General features: G+C 47.8%; 1 protein-coding gene across 4 annotated transcripts in view; it reads left to right on the top strand.

Annotated features, from left to right (window-relative positions):
* LOC137561603 (epidermal growth factor receptor kinase substrate 8-like) overlaps positions 1–17967 on the top strand; it is a 150737-nt gene that overhangs the window by 82489 nt on the left and 50281 nt on the right. For all 4 annotated transcript variants that reach the window (XM_068272915.1, XM_068272916.1, XM_068272913.1 and 1 more), the window contains exon 4: positions 14882–14940. In XM_068272915.1, the coding sequence (XP_068129016.1) occupies positions 14882–14940 (59 nt within the window). The remainder of the gene's footprint in view (positions 1–14881; positions 14941–17967) is intronic.

The following is a 17967-nucleotide window of genomic DNA, read 5'->3' as shown; positions in this document are numbered from 1 at the left end:
GGGAGGTCATACAGGCATGTGGAGGCCACAAACACTACTGTAGTGGTTTTTTTTTCCACTTTAATTTTGTTTGACTCAAAATCCGGACCTTCATAGGTTGATAAATTTGATTTCCATTGATAATTTTTGTGTGATTCTGTTGTCCGCACATTCAACTATATAAAGAACAAAGTATTTGAAGGGATACTCCGTTCTCGTGCTGCCAGCTACTTTCGGTTTCACCACCCGGCCCCTGCGCCTGCGCGGCTCTGGCCAAGCATATCCTTTCTTCGCGTTCCAGTCTGCAATAGCGCTATTGCAGCGGGAAACTCAAAGAAAAGATACGCTTGGCAGGGCTGCACTGGCCTCGGCTTACAAGTCGAGGAACAGAGCGGTTGCGGGAGAACGGAGGCTCATGGAGGACCGGCGCGGGACAGAATGGCTGCTGGGGGGTTGCAGAAGCCCCAGGTAAGTGAAACTCTGTGTTTAAAATGCATCTACAGTTCCGCTTTAAGCCTAGATGAAAAAAAAATCAGTTTTACTCACCAGGGGCTTCTACCAGCCCCCTGCAGCCGTCCTGTGCCCTCGCAGTCGCTCACGGATCCTCTGGTCCCCCGGCGCCATCTAGTTTTCTTTCGCTGACAGGCCTGGCCACATGTAGTCATTTTTGCATTCCCATCCTCAATAGCGTTGTACGCTTGTCAGGACGCTATTGCAGACGGGAGCGCGAAGGAGGTGTGTGGACAGGCCTGCGCAGGCGCAGTGAGACTGTCGGCCGAAAAACGAAACTAGCTGGTGGCGGGGGACAGGAGGATCCACGAGTGACTGCAAGGGCACTGGATGGCTGCAGGGGGCTGGTAGAAGCCCCAGGTGAGTAAAACTGATTTTTTTTTTTAATCTAGGCTTAAGGTTACTTTAGTAACAATATTTCATTAATTTAGATCTAGGATGGCTTGTTTTTGTGTTCCCTTTATTTATTTTTTATGAGCAGTGTATATTAGGCAGTGTTCCCCTTTCAATATTTTTAATTCCCCCCAGTAAGTGCTCCCAATCTCTGGTGGCAATAGACTCTAGTGAGGGCTTTGGACGCCATTTTCCCATAGCCCAATCTGCCGGAAATACACTGGCTAAAGGGCTAAACCATATGCAATGGGGGGGGGGGGGGCAACGCTTTTACTTGCAGCTACACAAATGGACCACCCGCACAGATTCTCAACCAAGAGTGCCCTAAATTGCCAAGGTCTGTCTAGGCACCCCGTAAGGTCACTTAACCACTTCACCTCTAAGGCCTCTTTTACACTATATGCTGAAAAACTGATGCCTTTCCATAGTAATGCATTGTGAAAAAGCTAAGGACCCTAAAGGCCCTTTTACACTTACCGTAATCAGTTGCTCTTAATCAGTTGCTCTGTTATAACTGGAAGACAACTGATTTTCAAAGTAATGTCCATGTTTTCCTATGGCTCAGTTCAGTTTTAATTGAAAGCTTTTTAACAATGCACTGCTATGGAAAAAATGCATACTAATGCACACTAACGCTTTAGTGTAAGGCCACATTCACATTAGCGAAGCTGGACGTCCGTGCTTTCGCAACGCATACGAACGCACGCCATCCGCGTTTGTATGCATTGCATTGCTGATCCCATTCACTGAAGTGAATGGGTCAGCCACGCGTTTCTGCAAAAAAAGCGTGCAGCATGCGTTCCCGGACCGCACTGGTCCGAATACATGCAGTGTGAACATCAGACAGTGCATTCTATGCTCTCTGTCATGCGTGTCTGCCTCCTGCACACGTTCCCGAAACGTGGATGGGAACGCGTGCAGTGTTTTTTCCCCTTAAACACCAGAGCAATTTTCACATTTTAGTGCTGCGTCATCTGCCAATAACTTTATCAGTATTGATTACACTGAAATGATCTATATCATTTATATATGTTTTTTTTTTTTTGCCACAAAGTAGGCTTTCTTTGGGTGGTACTTTTTGCTAAGAATTTATATTCTAACTGCATTTTAACATGAAAAATAAAAAAAATTCATCATTTCTCCGTTTTTGGCCATTATAGTTTGAAAATAAAATGTTATACTGTGGATAAAACCCACACATTTTATTTGCCCATTTGTTGCAGTTATTGCTACGTTTAAAATATTTCTCTAGTGCTATGTATGTCACCAATATTTTACTTGGAAATAAAGGTGCATTTTTTTTATTTGAGTCCATCACTAATTACAAGCCCATAATTTTTTTTTATTTAAATAACCGTAATATACCCTTGTGACATGCATATTAAAGTTCTGTAAACATTTTTTTTTCTTTTAATGCAATAGTTTTATTTGGATAACTGTGGGAGAGTGTGGGAGGTAAGGGGTACATTTTAAATGTATGTGTAGGTCTTTTTATTAAAACATAAAAAGAAAAGTAGGTGTAATTTTACTCTTTGGCTACAAGATGTTCTCACTCATTTTCCTGAGACTACCATTAGTACGCGAACAAGAAATAATGTGTCAACGTTTTACTTTTGTAATTACAATCTCATTGATGCCGGTGATCATTAAGTGGACTTAGATTAAGGAATGGGAACTGCGTTCCCATTCATTCATCTCCCCTCTAACGATCGGCAGTGAGAACACATGAGTGAGTAGGAGTGCACGCGGCAGCAACAGACCGGTATCTACGCCCCTGTGAGCTGTAGTGGTGTTTTGCAGGAACGTAGATACTTGTCCTGAGTGTGGGCAAGTGGTCACACATGTGGCAGGCTGGATCATTAAAAGACAGTGTTTAAGCACACTGTGCCCCTCCTGATTACATCTGCTGGAAGCTTCTGCGTTGTGTTCCGTGCTGTCATCCTTCCTCTAATCTCCATAGAAACAGTACACGCTGCTCGGGTATATACAAACTATGTACATTGCCCATAGTGTCACTATAAGGATCAAGCTTGATCCTTATAGGCAAAACTTATTGAAGGTGGATATGCACCTTAAAGTTTACCAGAGATGAACCTGCTTTAATTAATACTATATACTAGTAGGCAGGGCTGCTCATCAGGATTCCGGATATCCGGGTAACCCGGATTCCGGATACCTGGGCCTAAATCCGGATAGCATTTGGTCGCATGCCCGGATATTCGCGGATATCCGGGTACTGTTACCATGGAGATGACGTCCATGACGTCATTGAGCCAATCAGGGGGGTCCCAGCCTAAGCCCAAGCAACCAATCACAGAGGGGAACCTTGGCCAGTCCCTCCTGTATATAAAGAGGGGGCCATGATGAGAATCTCATCCTTGCTTTGTGACTGCCACTGAGAGACAACTCCAGTGTGTTTGGCTAAAGCAAGTGCACTATCAGAGTGATAAACCCAGCGTTTTTACGCTTATACACCTTCACTACACAATTGTTATACTGTGTTGTAGTTAACTAGCCTGTGTATAATTTGTTAGTGTCAGTCAGTCAGACTTTGAGCTGCAGCAGCTGCCTGCTAGTTAGGTCCTGTGTCTGTGTCTGTGTGTGCTGTGTGCACACAGTCCAGGCCTCTTGCTGCTGGCTGGCCTGCTATTAGCCTTAGCTAGCTAGTAGTTACACAGTATAGGTAGGTAGGATTACTGTGTTATAAGTACCCCACGCATCATCTGTGACTTCAACACATATCTTGTACTATGTCTGGCACTGGCAGCTGGGGGAGGGGCAGCAAGGCCAAGAGGAGAGGGAGCAACATGGCGGCCTCCGTCAGCAGTTCTGCCGCATCAGTCTCCATTCCGCCACTACCCACTGACCGTCCAGCTGTTAGGGGGAGTCACACTGCAGAGATACAGCAGCGTGTTGCGGACATTTTCAAGCAGGGTCAGCGGCGCAAATTGCAGAAGAAAGACGCCATGCCTGTGATGCAGTCGATGGCGAGCAGGCCACCACCAGCCCTACAAAACACATTGTGGACGTCTTTGGGGAAGAGGCTGTGATGGTGGTTATTGGGGGGGGGAGTCCGTACATGATGTGTCAGCAGAAGAGGAGTTTGAGGCGGGCTCATCATCCCAGCAGTTGTTCGAGGAGGGGGAGTTTAAACTTGATGATGAGGTGAAGGACCCGGACTACCATCGACCGGAGGGGGATGTCAGCTCTGACTCTGAGGAGGAGGATGATTCAGTGGGTCTGGCATGCAGGATCAGCATTGCAGGGATTGGCAGGAGCAGTAGGCATGTAATGCGTGACCCACAGCCTACTGCTCCATCTGCCACTACTACCACCAGCCGCACCACTCAACCCCAGGCCCCAACCACTACTAGGAGAAAATCAGCAGCATCCCATTCTGAGCGACGTAAGGGCAAACTGCAAACTTTTTTTCATCTGCCCTCACTTGATAGCAAGTTTGTAACTTGTAATGTGTGCCATGTGAAGATGAGCAGAGGGTCTAACCCCTCCAATTATGGCACCTCCAGCTTCCCTAGCGTTCTGGATGAGCTAGGCTCGTCCAGAGACGCCGGAGGCCACCGCTCAGGCCCTGCTGGGCCGATTTGAATATTTTTATTTTTTGAAACACGCAGCTAGCACTTTGCTAGCTGCATGTTTCTCCAATCGCCGCTGCTCGCCGCCAATCCACCACTACCCGCTGCGTAATAGGCCCCCCCTCAGACCACTTGCGGTGCCTGGCCAATCAGTGGCAGGCAGCACTGAGGGGTGGATTGGGAAGCCCTATGATGTCTCGACGTTGATGACGTAATTCCGTTCATCGCCATGGCGACGGGGAAAGCCCTCAAGGAAATCCCGTTCAGAATGGGATTTCCTGACAGGTATAGGCGCCGGCGGCGATCGGAAGGGTGGGTGGGATTCGACTGGGAGGGGGGTATCCTGTAGCTAGCGCTAGGCTAGCTACATGATAAAAAAAAATTGGGTATAAAAAACCATGCGCAGCCGTGCGGCTGCGCATAATTAAAACCCCCAGCAGGTTAACCATCTGGCCAATAAACTCCAAACTGAGCATGCGGAATTCAAGAGGCTGAAGGAAGCTGGCGCTGGCCCTTGCAGTGGTCAGAGCACCATAACCCACTTTGCCACTCCTGCCGACACTGAGGCAGGCAGCCAGTCCTCCTCAGTGGTCTCCTCTGCTCCCTCCTCGGCTTCCCGTTCAAACCAAAAATGCCACCACTACCACCAGACCCTGCTGAGTGACTCCTTTGTGGTCAGGGCTCAGCCTCCCGGCAGCTGTCGCATATGCCAGCTGAACGGCTTGCTTGCACGGGTCATGTCCTCCCAGCTCCTCCCGTACTCAATTGTGCAGGAGGGGAGCCAGATGCGTGTGCTCCTGCAGTGCGCAGCGCCGGATTGGCCAATTCCCAGCCGGCACTACTTCGCACGCACGGGCATCCCAGCACTGCACTGCTTTGTGAAGGCCAACGTGGAGCGTGGGCTGGATCATGCAGTGGGTGAGCGGGTCCATGTGACCATGGACTCCTGGAGCTATATAAATACGTAATAATAATATTATTTAACACTAGACTAGGACTATGGTAGGACTAGATTGTGAGCTCCTTTGAGAACAGTCAGGAACATGACTATGTACTCTGTAAAGTGCTGCAGAAGATGTCAGAGCTATATTCCCTCCTATTCCGTTTTTTCCAATTCTTCTGTTTAACTGTTAAGTAGTTGTCTGTAACTGCCCTCCCATAGGCAGCTGCATTTATGCACCATAGTCAGAGCCGTGAATGAGCGCATTTTTACTGAGCATGCGCAAGTTCAGGGACCATGCATGCTCAGTCAAAGGAAATACTCATGCACAAACGAAAGATGTGCGCAAGTGGTTCCTTTTACTGAGCATGTGCGGTTCATGAACTCGCACATGCTCAGTACAAATGCGCTCGTTCATGGCTGAGACTGGCGTAGGGGTGTAGCTGAAGACCGGAGGGCACGAACAGATAAAACAAAAACAAGTAATGGAAGGGAGTGTAGAAAATAAAGTTAAACTAAAAAAAAAAATCATTCCATTTAAAACCTATTCTGCATAAAGCACAGATACAGTACAGACCAAACGTTTGGACACACCTTCTCTTTCGAATAGCTCACCCACCCAGAAGTAGGTAGATTTTTTGCTAGTGATCAGTTCAGACCATCACTACTTAGAAGATCCCAGAAGTGCTCACAGCTGTGAAGGAGCACGTATTCAATGTGGGAGTTCCAGGGACAGTGTAAGTTAAAGAAAACCTGAGACGTAAAAAAAAATAAAAAATGAGATATTTACCTTTAGAAGAGGATCCCTCACACTCCCACTGGCTTTCCATGTCTTCCTCCAAACCACCATCACTGCCCCGTAGCCTCTAATAAATCACTGCTATGCTCCTCTTCATTCACGAGCGTGGCCATCCCGCGCATGCTTGGAAGAGCAGCTTTGGCTTACTGTGCAGGGTGCAACCTTACAGACCCGCTTGTGCATGGCAGGGAGTGTACCCACAATAACTTACTTGACAAGCTCTTTCTGGATATGTTCTGGGGGTCTGTACGTGGCAATGGCGGGGGCGAGGAGAACATGGGAAGTCTCTGCGAGATCCAAAGCCTTACCTCTCATAAGTAGCATACTTTTTCGTCTCTGGTACACTTTTATGATGTATAATGCATTTGGCAGCACTGCATAACATACAGTACAGACCAAAAGTTTGGACACACCTTCTTATTCAAAGAGTTTTTTCCTTATTTTCATGACTATGAACATTGTAGATTCACACTGAAGGCATCCAAACTATGAATCAACACATGTGGAAGTATAGTACATAACCAAAAAGTGTGAAACAACCGAAAATATGTCATATTCTAGGTTCTTCCAAGTAGCCACCTTTTGCTTTGATTACTGCTTTGCACACTCTTTAGCTCTCTAGCACTAACTCTTTAGCACTCTTTACTCCTTAGCAGTGGCTTCCTAGCAGATATTCTACCATGAAGGCCTGATTCACACAGTCTCCTCTTAACAGTTGTTCTAGAGATGTGTCTGCTGCTAGTCTGCTGGTGTAAATGCATCACAGATCTTCCTTAAAGGTGATATATATCCTGGGGTTCAACATGCTTTTTTTGTTGAGGATACAGGAGAAGATGCAGAGAACTCATTGCATTTAATATGTTTTGTTGATGAGTATTGCTAACTGCACTACCTTTATGAAAAGACCCTGAGTGGTCTCGAAACGTTGGTGCTGTTCTAAAACTTAGGCAAAAAACACCTTAGAACTCTACATTGTCTCATACTTGCCAAGTTGCCACAGTGAGCGCAGCTAGCAAGCCTACCCTGATACATAGTTTGGATTATTGTTGAATGTCACTGTGACAGATGCACGCTTCAAGTACATCATATCACCTATAGCACAAAGTGGAATGAACAAGTCAAGCTAGAAACTACTGTCAGCTATCCACCCAGGGGCGTCGCTAGCCCTATTTTGGGGTGGCACGTGCCCCCAATCTGTCCTGGGGTGCCACGGATCTCAGCGGCTCCCTCCAGCCGCCGCCACCGCTGAGTCACTCAGACCTCAGGATCAGGCGGCGAGCCGGCGACCAATCGTGCGGGCGCTAGGACTCAGCGCCCACACTGATATGCGGAAGTGACATCACTTCCGCATAAAGAGCGGGTGCGTCCGGCGCCCGCTAGTACTGGTCGGGTCGCCGCTGATCCTGAGGTCTGACTACACTGCTAGGTGAGGGGGGAGCGGCGGCGGCTAGAGGGGGGGGGGGGGGCTCCCTGGCACTCACTCACTACCTAAAGGGTCTCCCTGGCACTCACTGCCTAAAGGGGCTCCCTGGCACTCACTCACTGCCTAAAGGGCCTCCCTGGCACTCACTCACTACCTAAAGGGGCTCCCTGGCACTCACTCACTACCTAAAGGGGCTCCCTGGCACTCACTCACTGCCTAAAGGGGCTCCCTGGCACTCACTCACTGCCTAAAGGGGCTCCCTGGCACTCACTCACTGCCTAAAGGGGCTCCCTGGCGCTCACTGCCTAAAGGGGCTCCCTGGCGCTCACTGCCTAAAGGGGCTCCCTGGCGCTCACTGCCTAAAGGGGCTCCCTGGCGCTCACTGCCTAAAGGGGCTCCCTGGCGCTCACTGCCTAAAGGGGCTCCCTGGCGCTCACTGCCTAAAGGGGCTCCCTGGCGCTCACTGCCTAAAGGGGCTCCCTGGCGCTCACTGCCTAAAGGGGCTCCCTGGCGCTCACTGCCTAAAGGGGCTCCCTGGCGCTCACTGCCTAAAGGGGCTCCCTGGCGCTCACTGCCTAAAGGGGCTCCCTGGCGCTCACTGCCTAAAGGGGCTCCCTGGCGCTCACTGCCTAAAGGGGCTCCCTGGCACTCACTGCCTAAAGGGGCTCCCTGGCACTCACTGCCTAAAGGGGCTCCCTGGCACTCACTGCCTAAAGGGGCTCCCGGGCACTCACTGCCTAAAGGGGCTCCCTGGCACTCACTCACTACCTAAAGGGGCTCCCTGGCACTCACTCACTGCCTAAAGGGGCTCCCTGGCACTCACTCACTGCCTAAAGGGCCTCCCTGGCACTCACTCACTGCCTAAAGGGGCTCCCTGGCACTCACTCACTGCCTAAAGGGGCTCCCTGGCACTCACTCACTGCCTAAAGGGGCTCCCTGGCACTCACTCACTACCTAAAGGGCCTCCCTGGCACTCACTCACTGCCTGAAGGGGCTCCCTGGCACTCACTCACTACCTAAAGGGCCTCCCTGGCACTCACACACTGTCTGAAGGGGCTCCCTGGCACTCACTCACTGTCTGAAGGGGCTCCCTGGCACTCACTCACTGCCTGATGAGGCTCCCTGGCACTCACTCACTGCCTAAAGGGGCTCCCTGGCACTCACTCACTACCTAAAGGGGCTCCCTGGCACTCACTCACTACCTAAAGGGGCTCCCTGGCACTCACTCACTACCTAAAGGGGCTACCTGGCACTCACTCACTACCTAAAGGGGCTCCCTGTCACTCACTATCGGGGTCCGTGTCACTCACTACCCAACTGGAGGTGCCTGTCACTCACTAGCTAACCTGGGGGTCCCTGTCACTCACTACCTAACTTGGGGGGGCTACCATATTAAGGGGCATTCTGCCTATTTATGTGAAATGCTGTCTATTTATGTGCCTCATGACTGCTGAATTTGTCTTGTTGGGAGCTTTATGATTTGTTGGGGGCCTCAAGATTGCTTAATTTGTCTTGTTGGGGGCCTCATGATTTGTTGGGGGCCTCATGATTGCTGAATTTGTCTTGTTGGGGGCCTCATGATTTGTTGGAGGCCTCATGATTGCTGAATTTGTCTTGTTGGGGGCCTCATGATTTGTTGGGGGCCTCATGATTTGTTGGAGGCCTCATGATTGCTGAATTTGTCTTGTTGGGGGCCTCATGATTTGTTGGGGGCCTCATGATTGCTGAATTTGTCCTGTTGGGGGTCACATGATTGCTAACTGCGAGACTATGGAAAAAGCTGAATCCTTATCATATGAGACAATAGCATTAAAACTACTTTTTTTGCTTTTTAAAACAGAAAATAAAACTGGGAGGTTCTAAAAAATGGAATACATTTTTCAGGAGTAGGATGGATGAAATTGTTTATCTTCACAGTTTATTTTCAACTTGGATTTTCCATAATGTTCATGTATGAGTTAAAACGTTTGTACAGTATTTAGGTTAAATTGCTGTTGCCACTTTGCGATAGATAAGTGACTTTTGGGTTGCAGTTTGGGCACTCAGCCTCCAAAAGGTTCGCCACCACTGTCCTAATCTAATGTCCCACCATTGCTAGGTTCATGTAAATTTGTCTTTACCACACCTATATTCTGGTCCATGGCCCACCCATTTTTTCGGTGCGGCGCGATAAGCACGCCGCACAACGTGATCCTCATATTTTTGGCACGCTAGCTGCAGTGTGCTGAATTCTGCTGCCTACAGTATGTACAGTATACGCTGTTCTCTAGTGCCTGCACTGTGTGCTGATTTACCTCCAGTGTGTACAGTGTAAGGTGTTACTCTGTGCCTTTACTGATTGTAAACCAGCTATATTGTATGCTGATCCCTGCTACTTTCAGTATGTACAGTATTAGCTGTAAAGCCTAGTACACACATACAATTTTGATTAGCCAATTTTAGCTCTGTTCATAAAATTAATTGTCTGTTGGCCCACTTACTGCACGGGGGTGGTAAAATTGGGGGTCAGTGATTGACCAATCAAAATTGTATGTGCGTATACATCTTTGATCTATGCCTATACTGATTGTAAATTATCTAAATAAAGGACAGGGGGCTCCATCCAATATTTCGATGGGCAGGCCCGTTATCCGTAGCTTACACCGCTGCTAAGTTCATGTACATTTGGCCCCTCCCATGGCCACGCCCACTCACCTCATGACCACGCCCATTTTTTGCTGCATATACCTCCCCACCTGGTGCCCACAGGTGCCCCCAATCTCCAAGGACCCTAGAAACGCCCCTGTATCCACCGTGTTTGCTGCCACTTGTGGAGGTAAGAGATACAAGGTCCCTGGTAGAGCTGGAGTCTGGACAAACGAGTGGGACTTGTGCGAAGCTGGAAGAGAGAGATTGGGTGGAGCTTCTGTGCATCGCCAATTTTGTAGCCACACTTTGGTGCCGCATGTTGGAAACAGATAATAGGATTAGCAGATGGGAAAGGTTGTAGTAGGCCCCTAGCTGGAAACATGAGCAACAGTAAGTGCCCATTTAAACTGGGCCGAATTGCCAGCAATTGCTAACACTTTCAAAAGCGATATTGTAATTAAAAGTATATGGCCAGGGCCGGCCTTAGGTTTCACAGCGCCCTGAGCGTAACCAGATTTTGGTGCCCCCCCATTCATCATCTTCACACACGCACGCGCACACACACACACACACCTGCCCATGTGCAAGATCCCCTTTAGGTATATAGGCAGAGCCCCCCTTTTGGTGTATATGGGCAGATTTCCACCTTTAGTGTATAAAAGCAGTTCCCCATTTAGTGTGTGTGTGTGTGACACAGGACACAGATTTCACACACACACACACACACACACACACACACACACACACACACACACACACACACACACACACACACACACACACACACACACACACACACACACACACACACACACACACACACACACACCCCAATTACACAATTACACACTCAGATCACACAGACACACACACCCCAATTACACAATTACACACTCAGATCACACAGACACACACACCCCAATTACACACTCAGATCACACAGACGCAGACCACACACACAGACGCAGACCACACACACAGACGCAGATCACACACACAGATGCAGATCACACACACAGACGCAGATCACACACACAAACACACATGCAGGTCACACACAAGCAGATCACACATGGCCTCCCCTCTCGCAGAACGTCTCCCTGGAGTCAAATAAGAGGCGCCTGCTGCACCGCTTCCCTCCCTCCAATTAAAATATCTCCCCCTGGCACACAGCTTCCTTCCCTTCGATAAAACTGTCCCCCAGCGACTTAGCTTCCCTCCCTCCAATAAAAGTGTCTTCCCCACCGCACAGACGAGTTGTTGCTATGTTGTCAAAAACTTTACAGGGGCCCCAGGGTGCACAAGTCGGGGGAAGGGCAGCTGCGTGCAATTGTGTGAGCATTATGTCTTTCGTGTAACACGCTTTCATAATGTCCCTATTACATGAAGGGCAGCCACAATGCTCACCACTACATATAGTGCAGATGTGGTGTCTTATTCAATGCAAAGAAAGGGGGATGTAAAACAGGAAGAGACTGCAGAGAATCCACAAATAGAGTCATGACAAATTTTACACACCTCCAGGGGAATGCAGGAGATCTGCAGCCAGTCCCTTATCTGAATGAGGGTCCTGCTCATGTTTGCAGCCTCCTGTACATCTTTTTCACCAGTACATGGTGGTCCCTCTGCCCCTACCCCCCTCAGTAACAACTATTCCCAGCATGAAGGCAGCTCTCTCTCTTCGTTCCTCAGTCCGTCCAACCCCCATCCCCCTTTCCTGCTGCTTTTGCCATTTGTGTGTGTGTAAGAGGAGGGGGCCATGGTCACTGATGGTAAATTACAGGCAGCTCTCTCTTCCTCCTCCATACACCCCTCCCCTACCCAAGCGTGCAGTGTGGAAGTACAGCAGCATCTCTTACCGTGGATGCAGCTGCCAAGGACTCCACACACTCTGTTTGCTTCCTACTTCAGCAGGGCACCTTCTTTCTTAAATTACATCATGTGCCTGCTGTGCTCTCAAGGAGGGAACCGTGGCCAGGTCGGGTCGGGAGGCAGGACAGAGTGGCAATGCTGCAAAATAAGCTGACACACACAGAGAATGTTCCCCTGCCTGCTGCTGCTGCCTGTCTCCTACTGTCACACATGCGCTCCGGTTAGATTACTCTGCCTAGATTAAATTTTAAAAGGGGCAATGGGAAAGCCTGGGAGCCTCTTCAGACCCTGGGGCATATACCCCATTTACCTTTATTGTAGCCCTCTTTCCGATGTAGAGACCAGATGTAGAGACCAGTGCTGGCAGTGGCTCACCGTCCATCTCGAAAACACCTGCTTTGCTCAGCTCCCGGGCCATTCTTCTGAACTGTGGCTTTAAGGGTCCTCGTTTGATGAGGTCATCAAGCAAAGCCCTTCTAATTCAGAAGAATGCCCCGGAGCTGAACAAAGCAGGTGTTTTCGAGATGGACGGTGAGCCACTGCCAGCACCGATCTCAACATCGGAGGGAGAGGAACTGAGAGGAGCTAAGAGCGGGGGGGGGGGGGGGGAGCATTAATCAGAGGAAGGGAAGCTGTGCTGCGGGAAAGCACTTATCGGAGGGGGGGAAGCGATGCCTTAAGTGACTCAAGGGGCACGTGCGCCCCCTGGAAGCCGGTGTGGTGAAATTTTTTGCAACTTTATCAGATTTTGCAACCGGTTGCACTTATTTATACGTATAGCTATCAGAAAGTGCAACCTAGCCATTGACTTTAACCTATCTGTATCAGAAAATGCAACCCAACCAAACCCTATTCTCACACAGAACCCTCCCCTCTTGCTCAACTAATAACCCCCCCCCCTGGAGGGAACAATCCCCCCTCTTGCTCAACTAATAACCCCCCCTGGAGGGAACAATCCCCCCTCTTGCTCAACTAATAACCCCCCCTGGAGGGAACAATCCCCCCTCTTGCTCAACTAATAACCCCCCCTGGAGGGAACAATCCCCCCTGCTGCTCAACTAATAACCCCCCACCCCCCCGAGGAAACAATCCCCCCTCTTGCTCAACTAATAACCCCCCCTGGAGGGAACAATACCCCTTCTAGCTCAATGGGATCTGTGGTTGCAAAAAATTACAGGCGTGTTAACAGAGAGGAGCCACGCCTACACAGTCCTACACTGTCCTCTATGGCAAGTTGCAAAATATGATAGGTAGCAAAAATTTTCACTACACCGGCGCCCTGAGCGACCGCTCCGGTCGCTCAGGTCAAAGGCCGGCCATGTATATGGCAGTGATCTCACTGCTGTGATGACCGGCGATTTGTGACAACCGCAGTGCATGGAACACTTTTGTTTTCAGTGATTTGCATTTGAAGTGTTAAAAATTGTGAATCGTGAGCACTCAAAAATCACGAAAATGTCCAATAAAAATATGCCATTAATCGTGAAAAAAAACCTCCTTGCGCTAAACGCTAGCAATTTTGCTAGCTTTTGCGATCCCCAGTGCGAATGGGCCCTGAGAGAAGCAGGATTGGTAGCAGTACCACATCGGTTAAAGGTGAGTAGTACACAGAAGCAGAAATAGTAACAGGCTCAGATTGATAATAAATGACTTGTAACATTAGCAGGCAGAAGCAGGTCCAAGTTGGTATCATGCACAATGGAATTAACTGGCAGAAGTAGGGTTGGTAGCTGTTCCAGGTCCTCAGATGACCTGTTAACCCAGCAAAATAAACAGGATTGGCAGCAAGGTCCAGGTTTGTAACCGATTAGCAAGTAGGATCAATGGCATAAGCACATTTAGTAAAAGGTTCAATCAGTTACAGGTGAGCTTCTGAATCAACAGGCCGAAGCGGGGCCGTAAAAGATCCAGACTGAGGGTAGATAAGCAACTGAATCAATAGGCAGAAAAGTCCATGCTGGTTGGTGTCAGATGAGCAGCAGTATTAAAATAATGAGGAATTTAGCAAACTAAAATCAGTCAACGGTATTCCAGATAACCATGTCAGGTCAAGAACAGCGGTAGAATTGCTCTGCACCAGATGTCTTTACCATTTATATGGACTTTCCATATAAAATCCAAAGATATTTTTACATACGGTAACTCAAATCATTAAAGCGGTATAAAACCTTTACAGAATATTCAATAAAAACATGTTTTCCTACTTTTTATATGCCATACGGTTATCATATTTGCTTTTGTGTGCAAGTATTATTATTCATTTAGAAATTACAAGCTCAAGTACATTTTTTGCTCTGAGAGCTGACTTTGCGTTTTATTCATAACTGGTTTTATTAATCTTGTATTGAAGGCAGACTTGCTTTCTGAGTGTCTGTGTGTTCAGGAGCTTCTGCACAGTCAGAGAATGTGTCACATTCCTCACTTGATACAATTAATTTAACACAAGATAACATTATCTCCAGTTTGGATGCCTCCAGCTTTCTCTGCACTGATCTTGTATGTCCTGTTTTTAACTAGTTAAATGCTGTTCTTGTAAAAAAAAATGGTGGTAGTATATAATATGCTGTAAATAATCTTTTTTGAGCAAAGACGAAATGATTGGTTTCATTCCGCTTTAAATACAGCTGGAAACACAGAGTTGAATATGTGGGCTAGTACAAATTCACTTGCAGGTCAGTTCCAGGGTAACGGTGGGTGACACAGTTTATTGAGTCTGTTACAGCTGTTTTTTTTTTTCCTTGCAGTGATTTGACATCCGTGAAATCCGATAGAACTGGACGAGCAAGTGGGAAGAGCCTCTATGGTAAAGTAGTCACCTTGATTAGTTGAAAATTCAAACTAACAAACCTTATATTGTTAAAAGACCCCCTCCTCTACCTGTGTCCTATTGCAATAGTTTGTGTAAAGGAATAATACATTATTGGAACTGTAGAGCACAGGAAATTCAAAGGATCACATTTTATGTAAAACAAAGACAATCTGATAACTGGTAAGGGCCATGTCGAGAGATGTAACAAAGGAGGTGCAATATTAGGTTCAGCCTGGTGGTTTCTGGACTGTGTTCACTCAAAAATATGTATGCATGTTGCTGCTTTGTAGGATGGAATTTACAATGGATATACAAAGTGTACAAATCCTTTTTTATGTTTCAAATGAGAGGTTTGTGAAACTTTACTTTGGAGCCTTTAACACTGTTATGTATCATCCGTGTGCTGTGCTTTGTGAGGCTTGGTGACTGTATTTGCAGCTTTTTAGGTTAAACTAGTGCTCTGCCCACATACACACATTTCCCCTAGTCCATGTATCCTCAGCTTCTGCACCAGGTTGTTGTGGAGAATAGTGTCCAAGGATCCATCTGAAAATGGTGCCTGCGAATAATGGCGCACGGTGTTGCCGCTAATCCGTTTGCCGCTTATCGCTATTTAACGTTAAAGCCTTATTGTTATTTAGCGTTAACACACAGAACCCTCTCTGTACCTATCCCTAACCCCTAAACCCTCCCTGGTGGTGCCTAAACCCTAAGACCCCCCCTGGTGGTGCCTAACCCTAAGACCCCCCCCCTGGTGGTGCCTAACCCTAAGACCCCCCCCTGGTGGTGCCTAACCCTAAGACCCCCCCTGGTGGTGCCTAACCCTAAGACCCCCCCTGGTGGTGCCTAACCCTAAGACCCCCCCTGGTGGTGCCTAACCCTAAGACCCCCCCTGGTGGTGCCTAACCCTAAGACCCCCCCTGGTGGTGCCTAACCCTAAGACCCCCCCTGGTGGTGCCTAACCCTAAGACCCCCCCTGGTGGTGCCTAACCCTAAGACCCCCCCTGGTGGTGCCTAACCCTAAGACCCCCCCTGGTGGTGCCTAACCCTAAGACCCCCCCTGGTGGTGCCTAACCCTAAGACCCCCCCTGGTGGTGCCTAACCCTAACCACCCCCCTGGTGGTGCCTAACCCTAACCACCCCCCTGGTGGTGCCTAACCCTAAGACTCCCCCAGTGGTGCCTAACCCTAACCTTGACAGTGTTACATTAAATCCATTCACCGTTTTGCAGTTAAATAACATCTGCAATTTGGCTTATGTAGGGCGCTATTGATAAATAACGTTACTGTGGGCAATAACGTCTGCTGTTTGGCAAAAGAACGGCACTATTGATAAATAACGTTAATGTGTGCCACTATCGATAAATAACGTTAGTGTGTGCTGTTTTTCTTCTTTTTTTCCCTGTGCGCCATTATTATGCAGTACTAACGATAAATAGCGGTAAGCGTATCTTTTTAATGCGGCGCTATTTTTATGCATAGGCACTGTGCGTCATTATTCACTGATCCCGTGTCCAAAGCCTTTGCGAAGTACAAGCATGCTACATCTATTTCCTTTCCATGATCTAAATACAAGTCCATTACTACTTTAAAAACTGGGCATGTTGGTGAGACAGGACCGGTATTTAGTAAACCCATGCCATTGATCTGAAATAAGATTATCTTGTGCTATAAAATTTTGTATTATAACCTTCACAACCTTCAAAAAAATTACGCACAACTGATGTTAAGCTTACAGGTCTATAGTTTCCTGGTCCTTTTTTTATTTACTACTTTAATAATGGGAAAACATCAGCTGTACTCAAGCCATAGGGAATTGTCCCACTTGAAGAGAACTACAGAACATAAGATACAGTGGCCTATCTATAACTGAATGGATTTAAAAATGAATACAAATAAAACAAAGACATCAATATGACAGAGTGTGCACGAAATGTCCTCCCGTATAGCGCAAACCTTCTGTAACATATTTCTATAAAGATTTAAGTACTTGTGACGTATGCGCAGTCACCCACCAATTCCTGTTCCCTTTGCTGCAGTTTACCATAAAGCCTCAGACCCTGAGGGAATCCTGAAGGTAGTCAGCACTGCAGGCAAAGTAACCTTTTGGATTGGTTGGTGAGTCCACACACAGTCCAATTTCGATTGTATATACAATCGATACAATCTGTGCTCTCATATAGAGGCCAGGTCGCTGCCACCAATCCGCAATAAAAGCATGCGAATGCGCTAATTCTAACTCTAGCTAAATCCTGTAGGAAAAATAATTAATTTGACAACCTTTCTAGAGATGGCAAAACTAACAATATTTAATATCAAACAGCTATGGTAACATAAAAGCAACAATGTACCTAAGCGCACTAATGGACAGTGGATGGCTATTCCTGCAGGTGCAGTGATGTCTCAACAAGACAGGTCAGCCGATATAGTGAGCATAAGGAGCAATACAGTACCTCTTCCAGCCGTGTGTGTGGTGGATGGTACCTCTTTCTGTGCATAAATCTTGCTGTAATCCCGATATCCAGGGACAAGCTGGTGCTCTGCTCAGCGTGGATGGAAACTGACCACGTGATCTCCTGGTCAGCTGATACCCAGACTTCCTGTTCCTGGCTTCTCTGCACTCCACCAGTGGCTCCAATCCCAGTAGCAGTGAAGGCAAACAGCAGCACTTCCTGGTTGAGGGAAAATGAGCAGAAATAGTGTACACTGTGCGCTTAAAGAAGCCACGCAGGGGGTTATCACTTACTAGATAAGAGCTTGTTTATTTGCACATAAAAAAATCTGCAGCCTCACTACCTACTCACTGGGTAGTGAGGCTGCAGATTTTTTTATGTGCAAATAAACAAGCTCTTATCTAGTAAGTGATAACCCCCTGCGTGGCTTCTTTAAGCGCACAGTGTACACTATTTCTGCTCATTTTCCCTCAACCAGGAAGTGCTGCTGTTTGCCTTCACTGCTACTGGGATTGGAGCCACTGGTGGAGTGCAGAGAAGCCAGGAACAGGAAGTCTGGGTATCAGCTG

This window comes from Hyperolius riggenbachi, chromosome 3 (genome assembly GCF_040937935.1).
Source record: "Hyperolius riggenbachi isolate aHypRig1 chromosome 3, aHypRig1.pri, whole genome shotgun sequence".
In the NCBI taxonomy this organism is placed as follows: domain Eukaryota; kingdom Metazoa; phylum Chordata; class Amphibia; order Anura; family Hyperoliidae; genus Hyperolius; species Hyperolius riggenbachi.
The sequence above is the reverse complement of the archived record's forward strand: the minus strand, read 5'-3'. Positions and strand labels throughout refer to the sequence as shown.